General features: G+C 34.5%; 1 protein-coding gene across 2 annotated transcripts in view; it reads left to right on the forward strand.

The window, feature by feature from the left end:
• The window catches only part of CDH18 (cadherin 18), a 348,818-nt gene that overhangs the window by 295,071 nt on the left and 36,286 nt on the right, over positions 1-17,461 (forward strand). For both annotated transcript variants that reach the window (XM_032594646.1, XM_032594647.1), the window contains exon 8: positions 14,370-14,491. In XM_032594646.1, coding sequence (XP_032450537.1) covers positions 14,370-14,491 — 122 coding nt within the window. The remainder of the gene's footprint in view (positions 1-14,369; positions 14,492-17,461) is intronic.

Below are 17,461 nucleotides of genomic sequence, written 5' to 3' on the forward strand. Positions count from 1 at the left end.
AGAGAGAAGAACCATTGGCTCAGTTGTGATCATGTGATATTCAGCATCGTGTACTACTCATATTGCAAGACATTGATCATTTATCAAGTTAAAATTTACTAGAAATGTTTACTCATCTTGCAGAATACTCACAGAACAAGTATACTCACAATCCAACGTTTTACTGTATTTATTCAATCTTTTTAGTTTTTTTTTTCAATTTTTGTGCAAACATATTCAAAGATTAGGATCTACAAATTTCAAATTTAATCCAATTGTAACTTTGGGTGATGGAAGTTAAATTTAGATTTTATTAATTCATCCTTGTTGCTTTTTAATCTGAAATAAAATTTTGTTAGCAGCAGCATGAAGCAATACAAAATTCCATTACTGAAGAGTGGGTGGTTAAAGTCTCTCGAGGTTCTACATATTATTTTGCTATTGTCAGTGTGCTTATTTTGATATATGAAATTCGCCTTTCACAAGTGTGTTCGTATTGGTAATTTCACCTAACGCACAAAAGGATCTTATTTGACACTTTTTCCTTAGCACATAAAAGGAAGAACACCAAACAAGTTGGTTTGCTTTAACTAATGATCAAAAGTAATACAATAAAATACTTCCATGAAATATATGTTTATGCATGTATATGTCTGCATATTAGTTACCTGTTGCCATGGAACAGAGAACTACAAAATATGTAAAATTAATTCAATTTATTCTAAGATTTAAAAGAAATGTATCGGCCCACATACCTTAAACTTCACAGGTAAATTAGGCTTCAGAGTTATGTTGATTGGGTCCCTGTCTTTATTTCTCTGTGATATATTTTTCCCTTTTCTGCATTCCTTTTTATTTCATGTTTGTTTTACTGTCAATTTATAGTAACAAGCACCAAGTACTATGCTAACTTTCAATATGGTAACAGAATGAATGCTATCTTAAATTGGGTTGCACTCATCCTCATTCACATCCAGAGATAAATTATCCCTTCAGATGTCCATTAAAAATATTGTTCCCATTAGGTTTCAACTAACCACCATTGACTTTTTTCTAAAAAATTGTATTTAATACATAATATGTGCCCATAAGGAGGTGAATTATGGCAAAATGTGTGGGGTTATTCACATTAGCTCAGGACCTTCCAGGCCCATTTTTGATCTTTACTTGTAGGCAATTCCATTCAAACCTCTTGAGTTCTACCCATGGGGAGAATTTTAGTGAGGAAATTATTCTAGAATATATTCTAGAATATATTCTATTCTATTCTTACATCTTGCGTCTATTCAAATGTTGATACATTTCAATTCTTAGACATTGCACTATCCCAATATCAGTATCAAATTTTAGAAGCATTAGAACAAATTTCTTCATTCCAAAGGAACTTGGATCACTGAAACAATTCTGTACAGCAGTGCTAGATATTTATTTTGTAGTTCTCCTTGCTCCTCAAATTTCCAAAACTTTTGCCAGGTTCCTTGCATACCTCAGATAATCTTGCTTCTCTAATTCTTATTCAATAATAACAATCAAGAAAGGGTTTCCACAGCATCCTGCCATCATGTCTAACAACCTAACTAATACTGTGGTCCTTAGTTTCCTTAAATCTATCTCCCTTCAGGTTACTGGGAGTGAACACTCCATTCCAGGCTTATGACCACCCCTCCATGTACGCCTGAAATCCTGACCTTTCTTGTTCACCCTCAGTCTATGCACTGTGAATTATTTCCTCCCCACATCTTCATTTGCCCCTGTCTGATACACAATTCCTCTGTCCTCAAAAATAGGCTTTATATTCTATCTGAAAATAAAACTTACTCCAACAAAAACTGAAAACCTACCTCGATCTAGTATTTCTCTCCAGATACAACTTTAGTGTTCCCTTTCCTGATAAACTCCTTGAAAGGGTTGCCTATATTCACACCCTGAATTCTCTGTTCCCAGGCTCTTTCAAATCCACTCTACAAAGACTTGCCTCTATGACTTCACCAAAATTATACCTGTCCTCCATATTCCAAACTATAAAGTATAATTCTCTCCTCCATTTGTTCAGCAAAGCGGCAACATTTGGTACAACTGACAACTGTTTCAAGACACAGGCTCTTTCTTTGGCTTATGGACTCAGAATTCTCCAGATGCTTTTCTGCCTTTGCTCGTTCTTCTATCTCAGTGTGCTTCATAGTTCCTCCTCATCTCTCCATTCATTGAATGGTGGGGCATTCTGATTTTCAAACCTCGGATTTACCTGGAGTTATTGCCCATGTAATATCATTCAGTCTAGTGGATTTGCATAACACCTACATGTAGATGACTCTCAAATGGAAATACACATCCACTTTTCCCTTGAAATCCATATTAGACGCTTAATAACTCCTCTAGGAGATCTCAAACTCAGAATGCTTCAAGTAAATATTTTGCTCAAAATCGAATTTCTCTCTAAATCCACTCCTCCAGGGAATTAACTATCACAATAGTGACGGCTATAGTCCAGATTGCTTATGGAAATCACTCAGTGTCATATTTGACTCCTCTTTTTCTCTCATGCTATACATCCAACTCACCAGAAACTTCCATCAGCTATACTTTAAAAAGTATGCATAAGTCAACCACTTCATCACATTTTGCTCTTTCCCATCCCTGTCCAAATAAGAATCAGCCCTCAGCTGGAATACTCCAATAGCTTCCTGAATGGTATTTTGCACTTAACCCTAGCCTCTTTTAATCTATTATCTAGAGAGCTACTTGAATATCCCTTTTCAATAAATAATACCATGTAGCTCTCTTGTAAGGAAGATAAATATTCCCAAATAAAGTAAGGTTCCAAAACATGGCACTCATAATGAGTGACCCAAAATAGATACACACACACACACACACACACACACACACACACACACACATGCCCTGCCGACTACAGGATAGAGGTAATGTGTATCTTCAGTTTTCACTTTAGTTCTGGGTCAGGGGGATGAAAATGTGAAAGTTCTACCCATTAGAAAATTGAGTATATGATACTTGTTACAAATCATTTTAGATCACCTTGGCCTCAATAACTCTGTGACAATAGAAACGGAAAATGCGTAATACAGGAAAAATTTCAAACAACCAACATGAGAAAGTTTACACTGCTATTAAAGAATTTATTAAAAAGAAATAAAATTATCTCAAAAGGACAGTTTAAGATTCAATAAGGAATGATGACAAAGGAAATGGTACACATGAGGACACCTTTCTTTGTAATAACAAAACGTCAAATTTGATAGATTAACAAACCCATAAGTATCATCATCATCTTCTCAACATTATCGTCATTACTTACAGGTATAAACTTGTGAGAAACTTGATCCAAATTGAAACATTTAAAAGTTATTACAATGGTGGGGTTCCCTGGGTGGCTCAGTTGGTTAAGTGTCCAACTCTTTATTTTGGCTCAGGTCATGACCTCATGATCTCAGATGATGATATCGAGCCCCGTGTTGGGCTCCACAGTCAGTGTGGAGCCTGCTTGGGGTTCTGTCTCTCTCCTCTCTCTCGGCCCCACCCCCACACAAGTGCACTCTCTCTCTCTCTCAAAATAAACAAACAAAAAAAGTTATTATGGGGACGCCTGAGTGGCTCAGTCAGTTGAGTGTCCGACTTCAGCTCAGGTCGTGATCTCACAGTCCATGGGTTCGAGCCCCACATCGGGCTCTGTGCTGACAGCTCAGAGCCTGGAGCCTGCTTTGGATTCTGGCTCTCTGCCCTTCCCCCATTCATGCTCTGTCTCTGTCTCAAAAATAAATAAATATTTAATTTTTTTTAAAGTTATTACAGTATTTAGAAAAAGAGTAAAGATGTTGATTGTTCTTATATTTTCCAGAGATACCCAAGCATGTTAATATTTCTGAGTTAAAAAAGAAAAGAAATTTAGTATACATATTTAAAATTACAGAGAGGACATAACAAGGATAGAACCTTAAACAATATGCTGGAGGATAATATTAGAAGGGATAAAGACAAAATATTAGGACAAGTTTGAAGCACACAATAAAGTGGTAAAAATATATATTAGTAACCAAAGTGGTGTAATTATAATAAACTCTCCTGTTTAAAAAAAAAGCAAAACATACTGAAGCAAAGTAAGAAAATCATCTTTATGGTACTTATAATAGGCTCATATGAAATATAAAGGTGTGGATAGTTTTAAAATAAAAGAATACAGTAATAAAAAGATAATTCTAAGCAAAAGAAATCTGGCAAAACTGTTAGTATTAGAACTGTTAGTGTTAAACAAAATATACTTTAAAACAAAAAGCTATCATGATGATGAGAAGGTCTTGCCGTACTAACATATAGTATATTTCATCAGAGTGATATAATAATTTGAAACTTCTATGAGCCTAATAAACTATCTTTAAAGTAAATAAAACATAATCTTACAGGAAACAGTTAATAGACCTCTCTCAGACATGTTTTATGAAGTAGACCAAAAAAGGCAGTAATTATAAAAATGTTTCATGGAACAAGATAAAAGCACTTGATATTTGATTATCTGCCAATGAGTAAATTTAAAGAACAAATATAATTTTCAAGCACACAGAGCAAAATATAGTAACAATCAATGACATACTAAACCACAGAGCAACTTAAAACCTGCGTTGACACAAGCTATATTTTCTAAGAACCACACAGTCAAGTGCTACAAGGCTGGGTTGCGTGCCAGTCAGTAGGGAGAATGGATGGACACTTGAACAAACAGATGAAGACACAATTATGAATCTGGCTCACGAAATGAAAGTAAACTTATCTACTTCACAATGAATCAAAATAAGTAATTCTAGTATGTAGAAGACAAAAATGAAACTTGAAATGTTGGTTAACACACTAAGACTTTGGAATAGAGAAAGTTTTATAAAAGCACAAATTTCACAACTCATAAGGGAGACATTGATAACTAAACTATGAAAATTGTCCTTAGTTAGAAATTAAAACATAACTTGATATAATGAATGAAAATGTGTATACATATGTGGGGCATGTGTACGTTATGTATACACACATCTATGTTAATATTTGAATAAATTTAAGTAATTGTATCAAATGTTTTCCAATTAGAATTACAATATATATCAAATATATTGATATATCAAGTATGTAATCAGTTTAAATAATAAATTGAACACCAATTTAAGAGCCCTTACCTCAAAGCAATAAGCTTGAAATACACTATTACATCCTTCTTTATTCCAACCAGAGCTCATCAATATTGAATTTTGTATTATTTCGTCCCTTTCTTTTCTTTATAGTTTTACCAAATATGTTTTGGACATTTATATTTCCATATTTATGTATATAACTATATCTTTGGTACATGGATATTATATATTATAAATGGGTTAATATTATATTAACTTTTTTTTTTAATCAGTGCTACTATGAGATCCATCCAGGTAAAGAAATACAGCCGAAGTTTTTTGTTTGTTTGTTTGTTTTTGTTTTTTTATCTTTACTATGATGAAAAAATAAATCTTTTTAAATCTGTGCTTAAAAAGTCCAATGCATTTTGATCGTTTTCAGTTTTTATAGCTTCATGTATTATTGATACTGCTGATATAACATATCCTGTACATGTTTCCTATTGTAAATATAAATCTTCTCAATATATGTAATTGGTGCACATACCAGGAGCATATAATATATTCTTCGAAGTATTCTCAAATGTTTTTCAAAGAGAGAATGTTTAACATATTTATAATAAATACATATGATTGACCCAGAATTTATTATGCTTCTTTAATATATGAGTTAAAGTTCTTACTTAATATTTTGTTTAATGCAGACAAATTCCACCCTAAAATATGTTTGCATTCAGTTCCAAAATTATATTAACTGTCCTAAAGTCTCAGCTTGTGTGTTACTTGAAATTGTAAACACTTAAGAAAAGATGTTTTAATATCTTTCTATGAACCTGAACATACTTTAGGGAATTCTTTACTAAACACAAGGTAACAAAATATTAACCTATCTGTTCTTATATATTTAAATTTAAGGTTTTATATTTTGTCCGGTGGTTTACTTTGAGTAGTATTTTATATATATGACAAGATGTAAGGGTTGGGGCGCCTGAGTGGCTTAGTTGGTTAAATGTCTGACTCTTGTTTTCGGCTCAGGCCATGATTTCACAGTTTGTGAGTGAGTTCCAGCCCCTGGAACTCTGCACTGTTGGGTTCTGCACTGGCAGCACAGAGACTGTTTGGGATTCCTTCTCTCTCCTCTTCTCTCTCTGCTTCTCCCCTGCTCACATGCACCCTCTCTGTCTCTCAAAAATAAATAAACATAAAAATAAAAGTCTAAGATGTAAGGGTCAAGTTTAATTTACTTCAAATATGAGTTTCCACTTGATCGACTATTTGTTATAAATGCTTTTATTTCTCTATTTAATAACTGTCAGGGTGCCTGTGTGGTTCAGTCAGTTAAGCGTCTGACTTCAGCTCAGGTCATGATCTTATGGTTTATGGGTTCGAGCCTCACATTGAGTTCTGTGCTGACAGATCAGAGCCTGGAGCTGGCTTCAGATTCTGTGTCTCCCTCTCTCTCTGCTCCTCCCCTGCTCATGCTTAGTCTCTCTCTCTCTCAAAAGTAAACATTAAAAAATAATAAAATAAATAATCTGTTAATTTTGTCCACTAATAGCTGACCATTAATGTTTTGATTAATTTCTGGACTCTCTTTTGTATCTACCATTAATCATATCAGCAGATAATGATATGATATGATATAATATAATGTAATATAAAACACACACACACACACATATATAGTCTTATGCTAATACCATGGTCTTGATTATTGTGGCTATTTAGCAACACTTAAAATCAGAAAGTACGTTCAGCATCTTTCTTCTTTTTTCAAAATTGTTTGGGCTAACTTAGGACATTTTCTTTTTCAGGTAAGTTTTAGAATCAGCTTATCAATTCTTCAACAATATAAGCTAGAATTTTTATTCATATTGCATTGAATCTGTAGTTCAAGTTTAGGAGAATGGATATCTCAAAATTATTGAGCCTTTTATCTATGAACATAATGTATGTTTCTAGTTATCTAAGTTATTTTTTTTTATTTAAAAGAAAAATTTTTAATGTTTATTTATTTCTTGAGAGAGAGAGAGAGAGAGAGAGAGAGCATGAGCATGAGCAGGGGAGGGGCAGAGAGAGAGGGAGACACAAAATCTGAAGCAGCCTCCAGGCTCCGAGCTGTCAGCACAGAGCCCAATGTTGGGCTTGAACTCACGGACTGTGAGATCATGACCTGAGCCAGAGTCAGACGCTTAACTGACTGAGCCACTCGGGCACCTCTACGTATTTTAAATTTATGTGACCAATATTTATAGGTTTTAGCATGCAGATATAGAGCATATTTTATGTGGTTATATTTTTTCACATTATATAAATTTGGTATTTGTTTAAATGTTTATTTTAATTGTTATAGAAATAAATATAAGCTAGTGGCAGTAGCTTTGTGTAGATTAGTTGGTCTTTTCTACACGGATGTTCATCTGTGAAATATAGATTTGTTTCTCACTTTGCAATTGACATAACATTTATTTCTTTTTCTGTCTAATTGCTTTCACATGATTCTCAGGAGAATTGCTGCAGGATGTATCCCTGCCATTTTTCGTTTTCTTTGATCCTTAAGTTAAAACATTCATCTTTCAGGGAGTCCCGGTACCTCAGTAGGTTGAGCGTCCGACTTTGGCTTAGGTCATGATCTCACAGCTCGTGAGTTCGAGCCCCAAGTGGGGCTCTGTGCTGACAGCTCAGAGCCTGGAGCCTGTTTCAGATTCTGTGTCTCCCTCTCTCTGCCCCTTCCCCACCCATGCTCTGTCTCTCTCTGTCTTAAAAATAAATAAAACATTAAAAAAGATTCAATCTTTCCCTTATAAGTATGACAATTGTAGGTTTTGTTATACAATTATTCAGGTTGAGGAAACCTCTTCTCTTCTTAATCTCCTGAGTGTTTTTTTTTTTCCTTCTTAAAATCAAATACAGGTGTTATGTTTTGTTATCTCTTTTCTGCATCTATTGAAATAATTATGTGTGTGTGGTGAATGATATTCATTGATTTTTGAATGTTAAACAACTAGCCTTTCCTCCCTGGACTATATCCCATGTGGTTATGATGAATGTAATATCAAAGCTGGAGAAGATCTTGGGAGCTTAGGCCTCTCTCTTCTCTCAGGAAGCATAGTTCTTCATTGTCTATTTTCAGTTCTATATTTTCAGTTCTATAGCCTCTATATAAGCAGGTTAGTCTGGTATCATTTGCTATATCCTGGCCAAAATCCAAAGTTTACTTCCTGAATTTCTATTTCAAATCCTGATAAACTTGTCTTTGTAATTATTTCATTTATTTAAATTATTATACCAAGTGATGTCAGATATGTGCATAATGGAATCAGGATTTGTGTAATTCAAGCTTAAGTTTTCCTAAGACTTGATAAAAGTGATTTTAACTAACAACAACAACAACAACAACAACAACAAAGAGTTGTCATTTTGGAGAAAAATAAGACTATTATAAAATTTCAGGGAGTTTCATTATAATGCTGCTGTGCTTAAAACTTCTTTGAACATATTTTCATGTGCTTCCTTCACTTGGAATAAATTTGGAGCCCATAAATGCTGCAGTGAGTGGGATTTCTTTCAAGAATGGTGAAGTTGAACCCCAAGCAGCAGACCTATGCTCAGAGATAAGGCCTTATCTGTACCTCACAGTTTAGAGATCGGTGAATGATTAGATATTCAGATATTTTAATACAAATATTTGAAACATATACATATGATTTTCATTAATGATGTCGTATGTTAACGGATTTGCTGTAATTAACGAACCACTTTCATATTCTGATTGTATCTGATGAGGAAAAATTTATTATCCTTTCATTGCTCACCCCCTTAAAAATGCAAAAGGATGGTCCATTCTATCAGTGAACTAATCAGAGTGGCATGCACGTATCAGACTTTTCAAATAAACTCACTGGATAGAATGGATTGTTCCTCAAGTCATGGAAAATTCTCTAAAAATCATAGTATCAAGTTTGCAATTGCATTGAAATATCCTACTCCAATACTTTCACTGAATCCCTATCTTCATGGAGGGCATTCTGCTCATGGAGTTGCATTTATATTGGCATTACATGAAGCATGGGTGATTTTTTATAGTGTAGTTTCTGCTGGAATGCAAATGTATAGGATTGCCAGCATGCTGTAAGTTTTGTTTCTGTTTTGTTTGTGATCTTCAGAAAGGATTCAGATGTGCGGTCTGCTCTCTCAGGCTCAGTGTTCTAAAATTTACATGACTTTGTTAATTGTTTCTCAGAAACACAATTTGGGAAGTCAAATAACGGATAACAGGTTAAGTAATCAAGGTATAGAAATAATAAATACCTTTACAAATTTCACGTGCCTAAAGAGTGCTGGAAAAGGGGATTCATACTTAAATTCGTCTGATTTCAGTATATTTACTCTGACATCACAAGACTTAAAATTGAAGAAACAAGCAAAAACAGACACAGACTCCTAAATACAGAGAAAGAGCTGGTGTTTGCCAGAGAGGAAGAAGGTGTACGGGGTGGGGTGGGTAGGCAATATAGGTGAAATGGATTAAAAAGTACAAACTTCCAATTATAAAATAAGTCGCAGGAGTGAAAATTCAAGCCTGAGGAATGTAACCACTAATATTATCATAACTTTGTATGATGACAGATGGTAACTACAATTATCCTGGTGAGCAATTTGTAATATATATAATTGCCAAATCACTTTGATGTACGCCTGAAACTCATGTAATATTCTATGTCAATTATACATCAATTAAAAACATCAATTTCTAGAAATAAAGCATGAAGACAAAAGTAATAATAGCATAACAGAAACGTTGCATTAAGAACTTCAGGAACATTATCTAATTTTTGCCAGAGAAAAATGCTTCTAACACACTTGAACATGTACACATTTTATAGGTACAGTTATTGTCATTTGAAGGGTAACATACTAACTCAAGGGCCATGGGAAATAAGAAAGAGGAACCCAAAGGCACCTGCCAGTTTGCTAATTTAGAATTAGCTAATTTTATTATTGAGCAGAAAATACCAGAATGTACGCAGGTAGGCTACAAGTGGCTACAAAACCATCATGTGTTTCCAGCCTCTAATTATATGGAATTAAAGGCACAGTTTTTACAAATAATCCGACATTTAGTAAATAGACAGCAGTTATTCGATATGCATCGGTAATGACAGTAAGCTTACTCCAACGTTCTGTTTCTCGTATCTTTTCACCAGTATCTCCTGTGGTTGCCGTGGCATGGCAGGGCACACAGGTCATTAGTCCCAACCACACTAAGCTTAGAATCCATTCAGCTTCCCCACAGAACACAATCTGTCATTTGTCTGCTGCTGAACACTATGTTTTTCACCATTAAGGAAAGGAATAGTAATTATGCATTGAATTAATAAAGCAATGTTTGGTAAACACAGAGGCCATTTCCATCTAGAAGAGTGGAGTTTCCTGAACTCTGGTATGGAATGAGTGCAAGGCCATTCCAGTCCAGAGGACGTCGTGAGCAAGACAGAGTGGGGACAGTGAGAAGGCAAAGGCTGAAAACAATCAGACACCTAACTCTTTTGTTGTAGGCTTTTCTCAAGATGTAGTCTTTCCAGAATCCTCTCCTACAAAACAGTTGTTTTTATCCCTAACTACACTAAGCTTGCTTCTAATTCTGCCTTCTTGGAAAATGAGCAGAGAACTATTTATGCAGGGACAATTAAGGCTGCTGATACTAATGATTAGAGCCAATAAAATTATTCTTGCCTCAGATTTCTAAAACATTGCTTTGGTCTGCTCTTAAAAGGTGAACAAGTACCTAGTTGGGAAATAAAAGAATACAAGAGAAAAATCAGATATGACATCTAGAAAGTAAGAGAGATATTTACATAGTGACAATAGTATAGCCACTGGTATCGTATAATAAGCCTCGTAAATTGTAGAGCAAGGATTCTTTATTGTTCTCCTCCATACAAGTCTGAATAATCTTAGTAATTATAAATTTTAGGATCAGCTTTTAATTCTATGAACATTTGGATTTTCAATAGGTTACACTGAATATACACATCAATTTGCTTTTTGTTAAAGTTTATACGCTTTTGAGAGAGAGACCAGGGGAGGGGCCAAGAGAGAGGGAGAGAGGATCCCAAGCAGGCTCCATGCCATCAGCACAGAGCCTGACATGGGGCTTGATCCCACGAACCTTGAGATCATGACCTGAGCTAAAACCAAAAGTCCACACTTAACCAACTGAGCCACCCAGGCACCCCAATACGCACATCAATTTGGAAAGGTTGGTTTTCTTTGTGTTATTTTTGTCTTCCTAACCACACACGTGGTATAGCTCTTCATTTCTTTAGATCTTCTTTAATGAAGTCTAAATAAGTTAAATAAAACACTTCAATAAAGTGTTTGCATATAGGTCTTTCATTTACTTTGTTAGATTTATGTCTAGTTTCCTTATAGCTTTGTTAATTAATTCTAGTTAGTTTTTCACCATTAAGAATAATGTGCACTGTTGTTTTGTTGTTGTTATTTGTTTAATGCACTCTTAATCAGTTGGAGAGGGCACATTTCTGTTTCTAGTTCACTGAGGGTTTTTGTTTTTTGTTTTTGTTGTGATTTGTTTTGTTTGTTTCATTGTGTTTATAATACATGGATATTGTGTTCTAAATCTTGGTTTTCCCATATGTGTTGAGGAGATTATGGGGGTTTTTTTGTTCCTCTTTGAATTCATTAACTTTTTGAGTAATTTTTGTGCTTTTTAAAATGTCCTTCCTCATTTCTTCCTCTGCATTTTCCTTCCTTCCTTCCTTCCTTCCTTCCTTCCTTCCTTCCTTCCTTCTTTCCTTCCTTCGTTTCTTCTTTCCTTTAATGCTAAACGAAGCAAACGTGGAACTAAATTGCCAGATATATATATATATATATATATATATATATATATATACACACACACACACGTATATATACGTATATATACGTGTGTGTATATATATATATATGTATATATACGTATATATATATACGTATATATTATACGTATATATAATTTTTACACACCAGTGTCTTGTTTAGGCTGTTTGCACCTAAAATCTCTTATCAGTGAGAGTGTCTGGGATTGATACCAACATTTCACAAGCCATGGAAAACAAGCTTTAGGGTATTTCCTTCTTCCACCGTTTTCCTGGAAAGAGATGTGTAAGACTGCAATTGCCTGTTTCTTTAATTTTAGGTAAAATAATCTAGATGATGTTTTCTCTTTAGAAAAAGTATTATTTTTTTTAACACTTGTTTATTTTTGAGAGGGGGAAGGGTCAGAGAGAGAAGGAGAGAGAATCTGAAGTAGGCTCTGTCCTGTCAGTGCCGTGTGTCAACTCATATATCTTGAGATCATCACCTGAGCCGAAATCAAGAGCCAGATGTTTAATGGACTGAGCCACCCAGGCACCCCTAGAAAAATATTTGTTTTTATTTTGAGAGAGAGAGAGAGGGAGAAAAGGCAGAGGGAGAGGAGCAGAGGGGGGGCAGAGGGAGAAGGAGAGAAAGAATCTTCAGGAGGCTCCATGCCTAGTGTGGAACCTGGCAGAGTACTTGATCTCAAGACCATGAGATCATGACTTGAGCCAAAATCAAGAGTTGGATGCTTAATAGGCTTAGCCACTCAGATCCCCAGAAATAATAATAAATAATAATAATAATTATTATTATTATAATTATTATTATATAGTAATGTTAATTATTGTTATGTTAATAATGTTAATGTTAATAATGTAATAATGTTATTATTATTATTATTATTAAAGCTTATTCATTTTGAGAGAGAGAGAGAGAGAGAGCGCGAGAGAGAGCACAGGCAGGGGAAGGGCATAGAGAAAGGGAAAGAGAGAGAATCCCAAGCAGGCTTTCTGCTGTCAGCACAGAGCCTGACATGGGGCTTGAACTCAGGAACCATGCGATCATGACCTGGGCCAAAGTCAAGAGTTGGATACTTAACTGACTGAGCCACACAGGTACCCTGAAAAATTATTTTTAAATGAAATTTGATTTTATTTAGTTATTGTGCTCCTCCTCAAATTTTCTATTCTTTTTAAAGCTAATTCTGGCACTTTTTATTCCATGCATGTTCTTACTATTTTCAGTATCTTCTCTCTCTATATATGTATATCCATATCCCCTTTTTTCCAATATAGTTAGTTTCTGCCTTCTCATGTTCTGCTTTGATAATTTATAAATAGGTCTAGACTTTGTCTTTTTTAGTAGTCCTTTTTTACATGTATTCGTCTATTTTTTTTTATTTTGGAGTTTTTAAAGGTAATGACAAATATCAGCAATAAAATATATATATTTAGTTTTCTGATTATTAATCCTGCATTTATAGCTCTAACATGTAAATAAAATGAAAAATTTTTCTTTTTCTTCCATTTCAGAATTAATAAACTTACTAAAAAAATGGGAAGATTTTTTAAAAAATATATGTTTAAGACATATTTTAGGGTATTAACTATAATATTTTTATATCTACCAGAATTATATATTAATTCTATGGTAAGTTCCGATTTAAATTATTCTTTATTTCTCTCCAAATATGACTTAATATTACACACTGCATGCATTTTTTCTATACGAAGAAAATTATCCTGGGGCACCAGGTGGCTCAGTTGGTTAAGTGTCCAACTGTTGATTTTGGCTCATGATCTCAGAATCATGAGATTGAGCCCCATGTTGGACTTTGCACAAAGCGCAGAGCCTGCTTAAGATACTCTCTCTGTCTCCGCCCCTTTCCTGCTCATGCTCTTTCTCTCTCTCATTCAAATAAATAAATACACTTTAAACAAAAGAAGAAAATTATCATTTGTGTAAAGAAATTGTACTTTTTATTTTCCCCAAGTTTATTTAGATTGAAACCCTGAACTTTTTAAACATTATGTATTTTTTTTTTTTTACCAACTGCGATGCTTTTCTTAGATTAATGATGAAACCAATTGTTCATCCCTCAGACTCTGACAGCATACAATGAATTCTGACAACTTTCTCCCACTCCAGTTCCTGAATAACATGTAATTTCCTTGATATGACAAAATACCATTTTAGCATGCATGTCATGCCTTGGTGTTCATTTTTCATTTTTCATTTTTCTGTAAGTTAATGAGTTCTCGCAAAGAGTGCCATCATAAAGTTGTCTTTTGCCAAAAGTCCTGTTGCAGCATATGGAGATGGCGACAAGCTACAATACTAGGGAGATTTGTTTTAACCCAAGCCTCCAAAGTGTGCATAGAAATACTAAATATATCCCTGTGTGTTTTGCAGACAATCCTGGTTTGCTGAGCCATGTGACAGTGGGTATTAGAGTTCTGGATGTCAATGACAATCCACCTGAACTTGCCAGGGAATATGATATTGTTGTCTGTGAAAATTCAAAGCCTGGCCAGGTAAGTTAATTGTTTCCTTCCTATCATTGAGATAGAAGAAAAACAAGCAGCTCTCTTTCTATTATTTTTATATATAATCCTCAAAATCCCTCAGTGTTATTTTTGGGCTCAGTGGAAATAATTTTATAAAGCTTTATTTTAAGTACCCAATAGATTTTTTTTTGAGAATCCTTGAAAATGAATTTTCTCCAGATCCCCAATGTTACTCAAAAAATGAACTCATTCGTGCATATATCCATCATAGAATTATATTGAATGCTTTGGGTGAAGCCCTGTGTTAAATTAGGAGGAAACTGTGAACTTTCCAGTCCTATTGATGCTGTGAGCCTAGATTACAGAGAAGGCACTTGTTGGTCTACTTTGGAGGGCCTGCAGGAGTGACATGTGTGTGTCCATTGAGTAATATTGGTACCAAACGATGTTAGGTTTTAACCACATGAAGAGAATCTATGTATGAAGGGAGTACAGACGGTGGGGGAAGTTAAGAAGAGCTTGAACCTGGGTGGCGAGTCCGGATGTAGCATGGCAACAGGCTAAAGGAGCACTGTGATTCTGAAGGGAGACCAGTGTGGCTGTGGCACATAAAGTAAGCAGAGGTCTGGCAGGCGATATACATTTGTGTTTTTTGTTTGTTTGTTTGTTTGTTTGTTTGTTTTCTGTTATATAGCAAAGTACACAAACTTAGCATCTTAAAACAACTCTTATTTATGACCTCAGAGTTTCTGTAGGTCAGATGTCTGTTCATGGCTTAGCTGGATCTTTGCAGGGTCTTTCCCAAGACTGGAATCAAGGTATCCATCAGGACCATGATCTTACCTGAGGCTTGAGATCGCGTCTAAGCTGACCTGGTTATTGGAAGAATTTAATTACTTTCAGCTACAGACCTCAGAGCTTCAGGATTTTCCTCAGCTCTTGAGTATTACCTGGAGTCTTGACATGTTGCCCCCGGTTCTTGCTCCATGGGCTTCCCTAATGTAGCCCATTTACTTCATCAAACAAGTAAGAAGAGATCTGCAAAGTCTGTTATCAATCAGTCTTATAAAATATAATGTAGTGCAATACAATCAGGTGAATAATATATCAACATTTTTGCCATATCTGTTTCTCAGAGGCGAATCACAGGTCACATCCAGATTTCAAGGGGAAGAGATTACATGGAGGCATGAATTCCATGAGGAACACCTTAAAGTTTGTCACAGGTGAATCCAGATAGAAAAGGTCTAGGGTCTAGGTCCAGCCGAGTCATTTGTTCCCCTTTATTGTCTTTGGTAAACCAGAATGACTCTAACTATATTGTCCAGACCTACTTTAAATCATTTTAAAGCTTGTCCTAAAATTATACGACTGAGAAACATTGCCTATTTTTTTATAAGGCCCAATCAATACTGTGCGAAAGTAATCATTACTTATGTTATCAATGCCCTCCTGAGAAGGTATTTGTGTATATATAAATGAACAACTCTTTTTACCATGTTCATGGACCACAAGAAAATTGGAAAATATGATAAGAACAAAATGGATGAAAAGTATATCCTGAAGTACTTACAGATTATATAATGTATTATATTTTAATCATATTATGTTAGAATATAACAGTAATTAATATATTATATAATATATAGATAATATTTTAAGATCATCACTTCAGATAGTTAGGTGTTTGTCTATATCACCATTTCAAAAACAGCAAGGAATTTTATGGTACAGATATATAATGGTTTATTTACTAAACCCTATTCATTGTGTCAGAAGTGGGTGCACGCATCCTAAAATTGTTTTCTTAACATTCGTTATAAAAGTACAATTAATGAGAAAAATGTTAAACTTTCAAGGGGAAATTTTAGATTGTAAAAGATAAAGCCACTGAATGTGGACTCTCAGTTCTTGGTAACAGAAGGTTAGCCATACCTGAAGTGAAGATTAGGCAAGCAGGAATTAAAACTACAATAAGAATCTGTATTCCCAATACTGTACTCTAGTTTTGTAAGATGTTCCTAGTTGGGAAAAGTGGGTACATAGCATCTCTCTGTGTTTCTTAGAACTGTATATGAATATGTGACTACCAAAAAAAAAAATAGAAAATTTAATTTAAAGTAAAAATATTTTAAAATATATATATATTTTTTAATTTTTTTAACCTGTGTTCACTTTTGAGAGACAGAGTGTGAGTGGGAGAAGGGTAAAGAGAGAGAGGAAGACAGAATGAAGCAGGTTCCAGGCTCTAAGCTGTCAGCATAGAGCCTGATGCGGGGCTTGAACTCATGGACCATGAGATCATGTCCTGAGCCGAACTCATGGACCATGAGATCATGTCCTGAGCCGAAGTTGGACACTTAACTGACTAAGCCACCCAGGCACTCCTAAAAGATAACTTTAAAAGAATAATACCAAAAGCTAATTTTTCCACAAGAAAGATAAAACCCAGAAAACAATGGAAAGATAATTCCCAACAGTGGCAAAATAATAACTGACAGGCATGAATTCTTTTTTCTACCAAAAATATCCCTCAGAAATAAAGACAGGAAAAACTCGTAGTTAGGACAACAAAATGTGAAAATCCCATCCGGTAAGACACAGTCTCAGAATTATATTGGTTAAAAACAGGCAAATAACTATACTGGTAAGTTTAAGTCACAAGGAACCTCCAAGACAAAATCAATCAGTAAATACATTCATAAAAACTCAGTTATCAATGAATGAATAGAAATCAAAAGAACATTTTCTGGAGTTTAAAATATGCATCATACACATGGCAACAAGGGATCATAAGTGAGAAAGACACATAAAGTTAAAATATTCTAAACTCCTTAAATTTGGGATCCATAAAATTTGAGAAATTGATAAACTACGATTTTGTAATAGATTTTATATGTCCACAGTGCATGCTCAAACCTCTAGATTAACTAATAAAAATAGTAAAAGAACATGTAACCAACAAGCTAATGGCAACTGTAATAAAGATACTTACTA

The sequence above is a fragment of the Lynx canadensis genome, chromosome A1, assembly GCF_007474595.2.
Source record: "Lynx canadensis isolate LIC74 chromosome A1, mLynCan4.pri.v2, whole genome shotgun sequence".
Lineage (NCBI taxonomy): Eukaryota > Metazoa > Chordata > Mammalia > Carnivora > Felidae > Lynx > Lynx canadensis.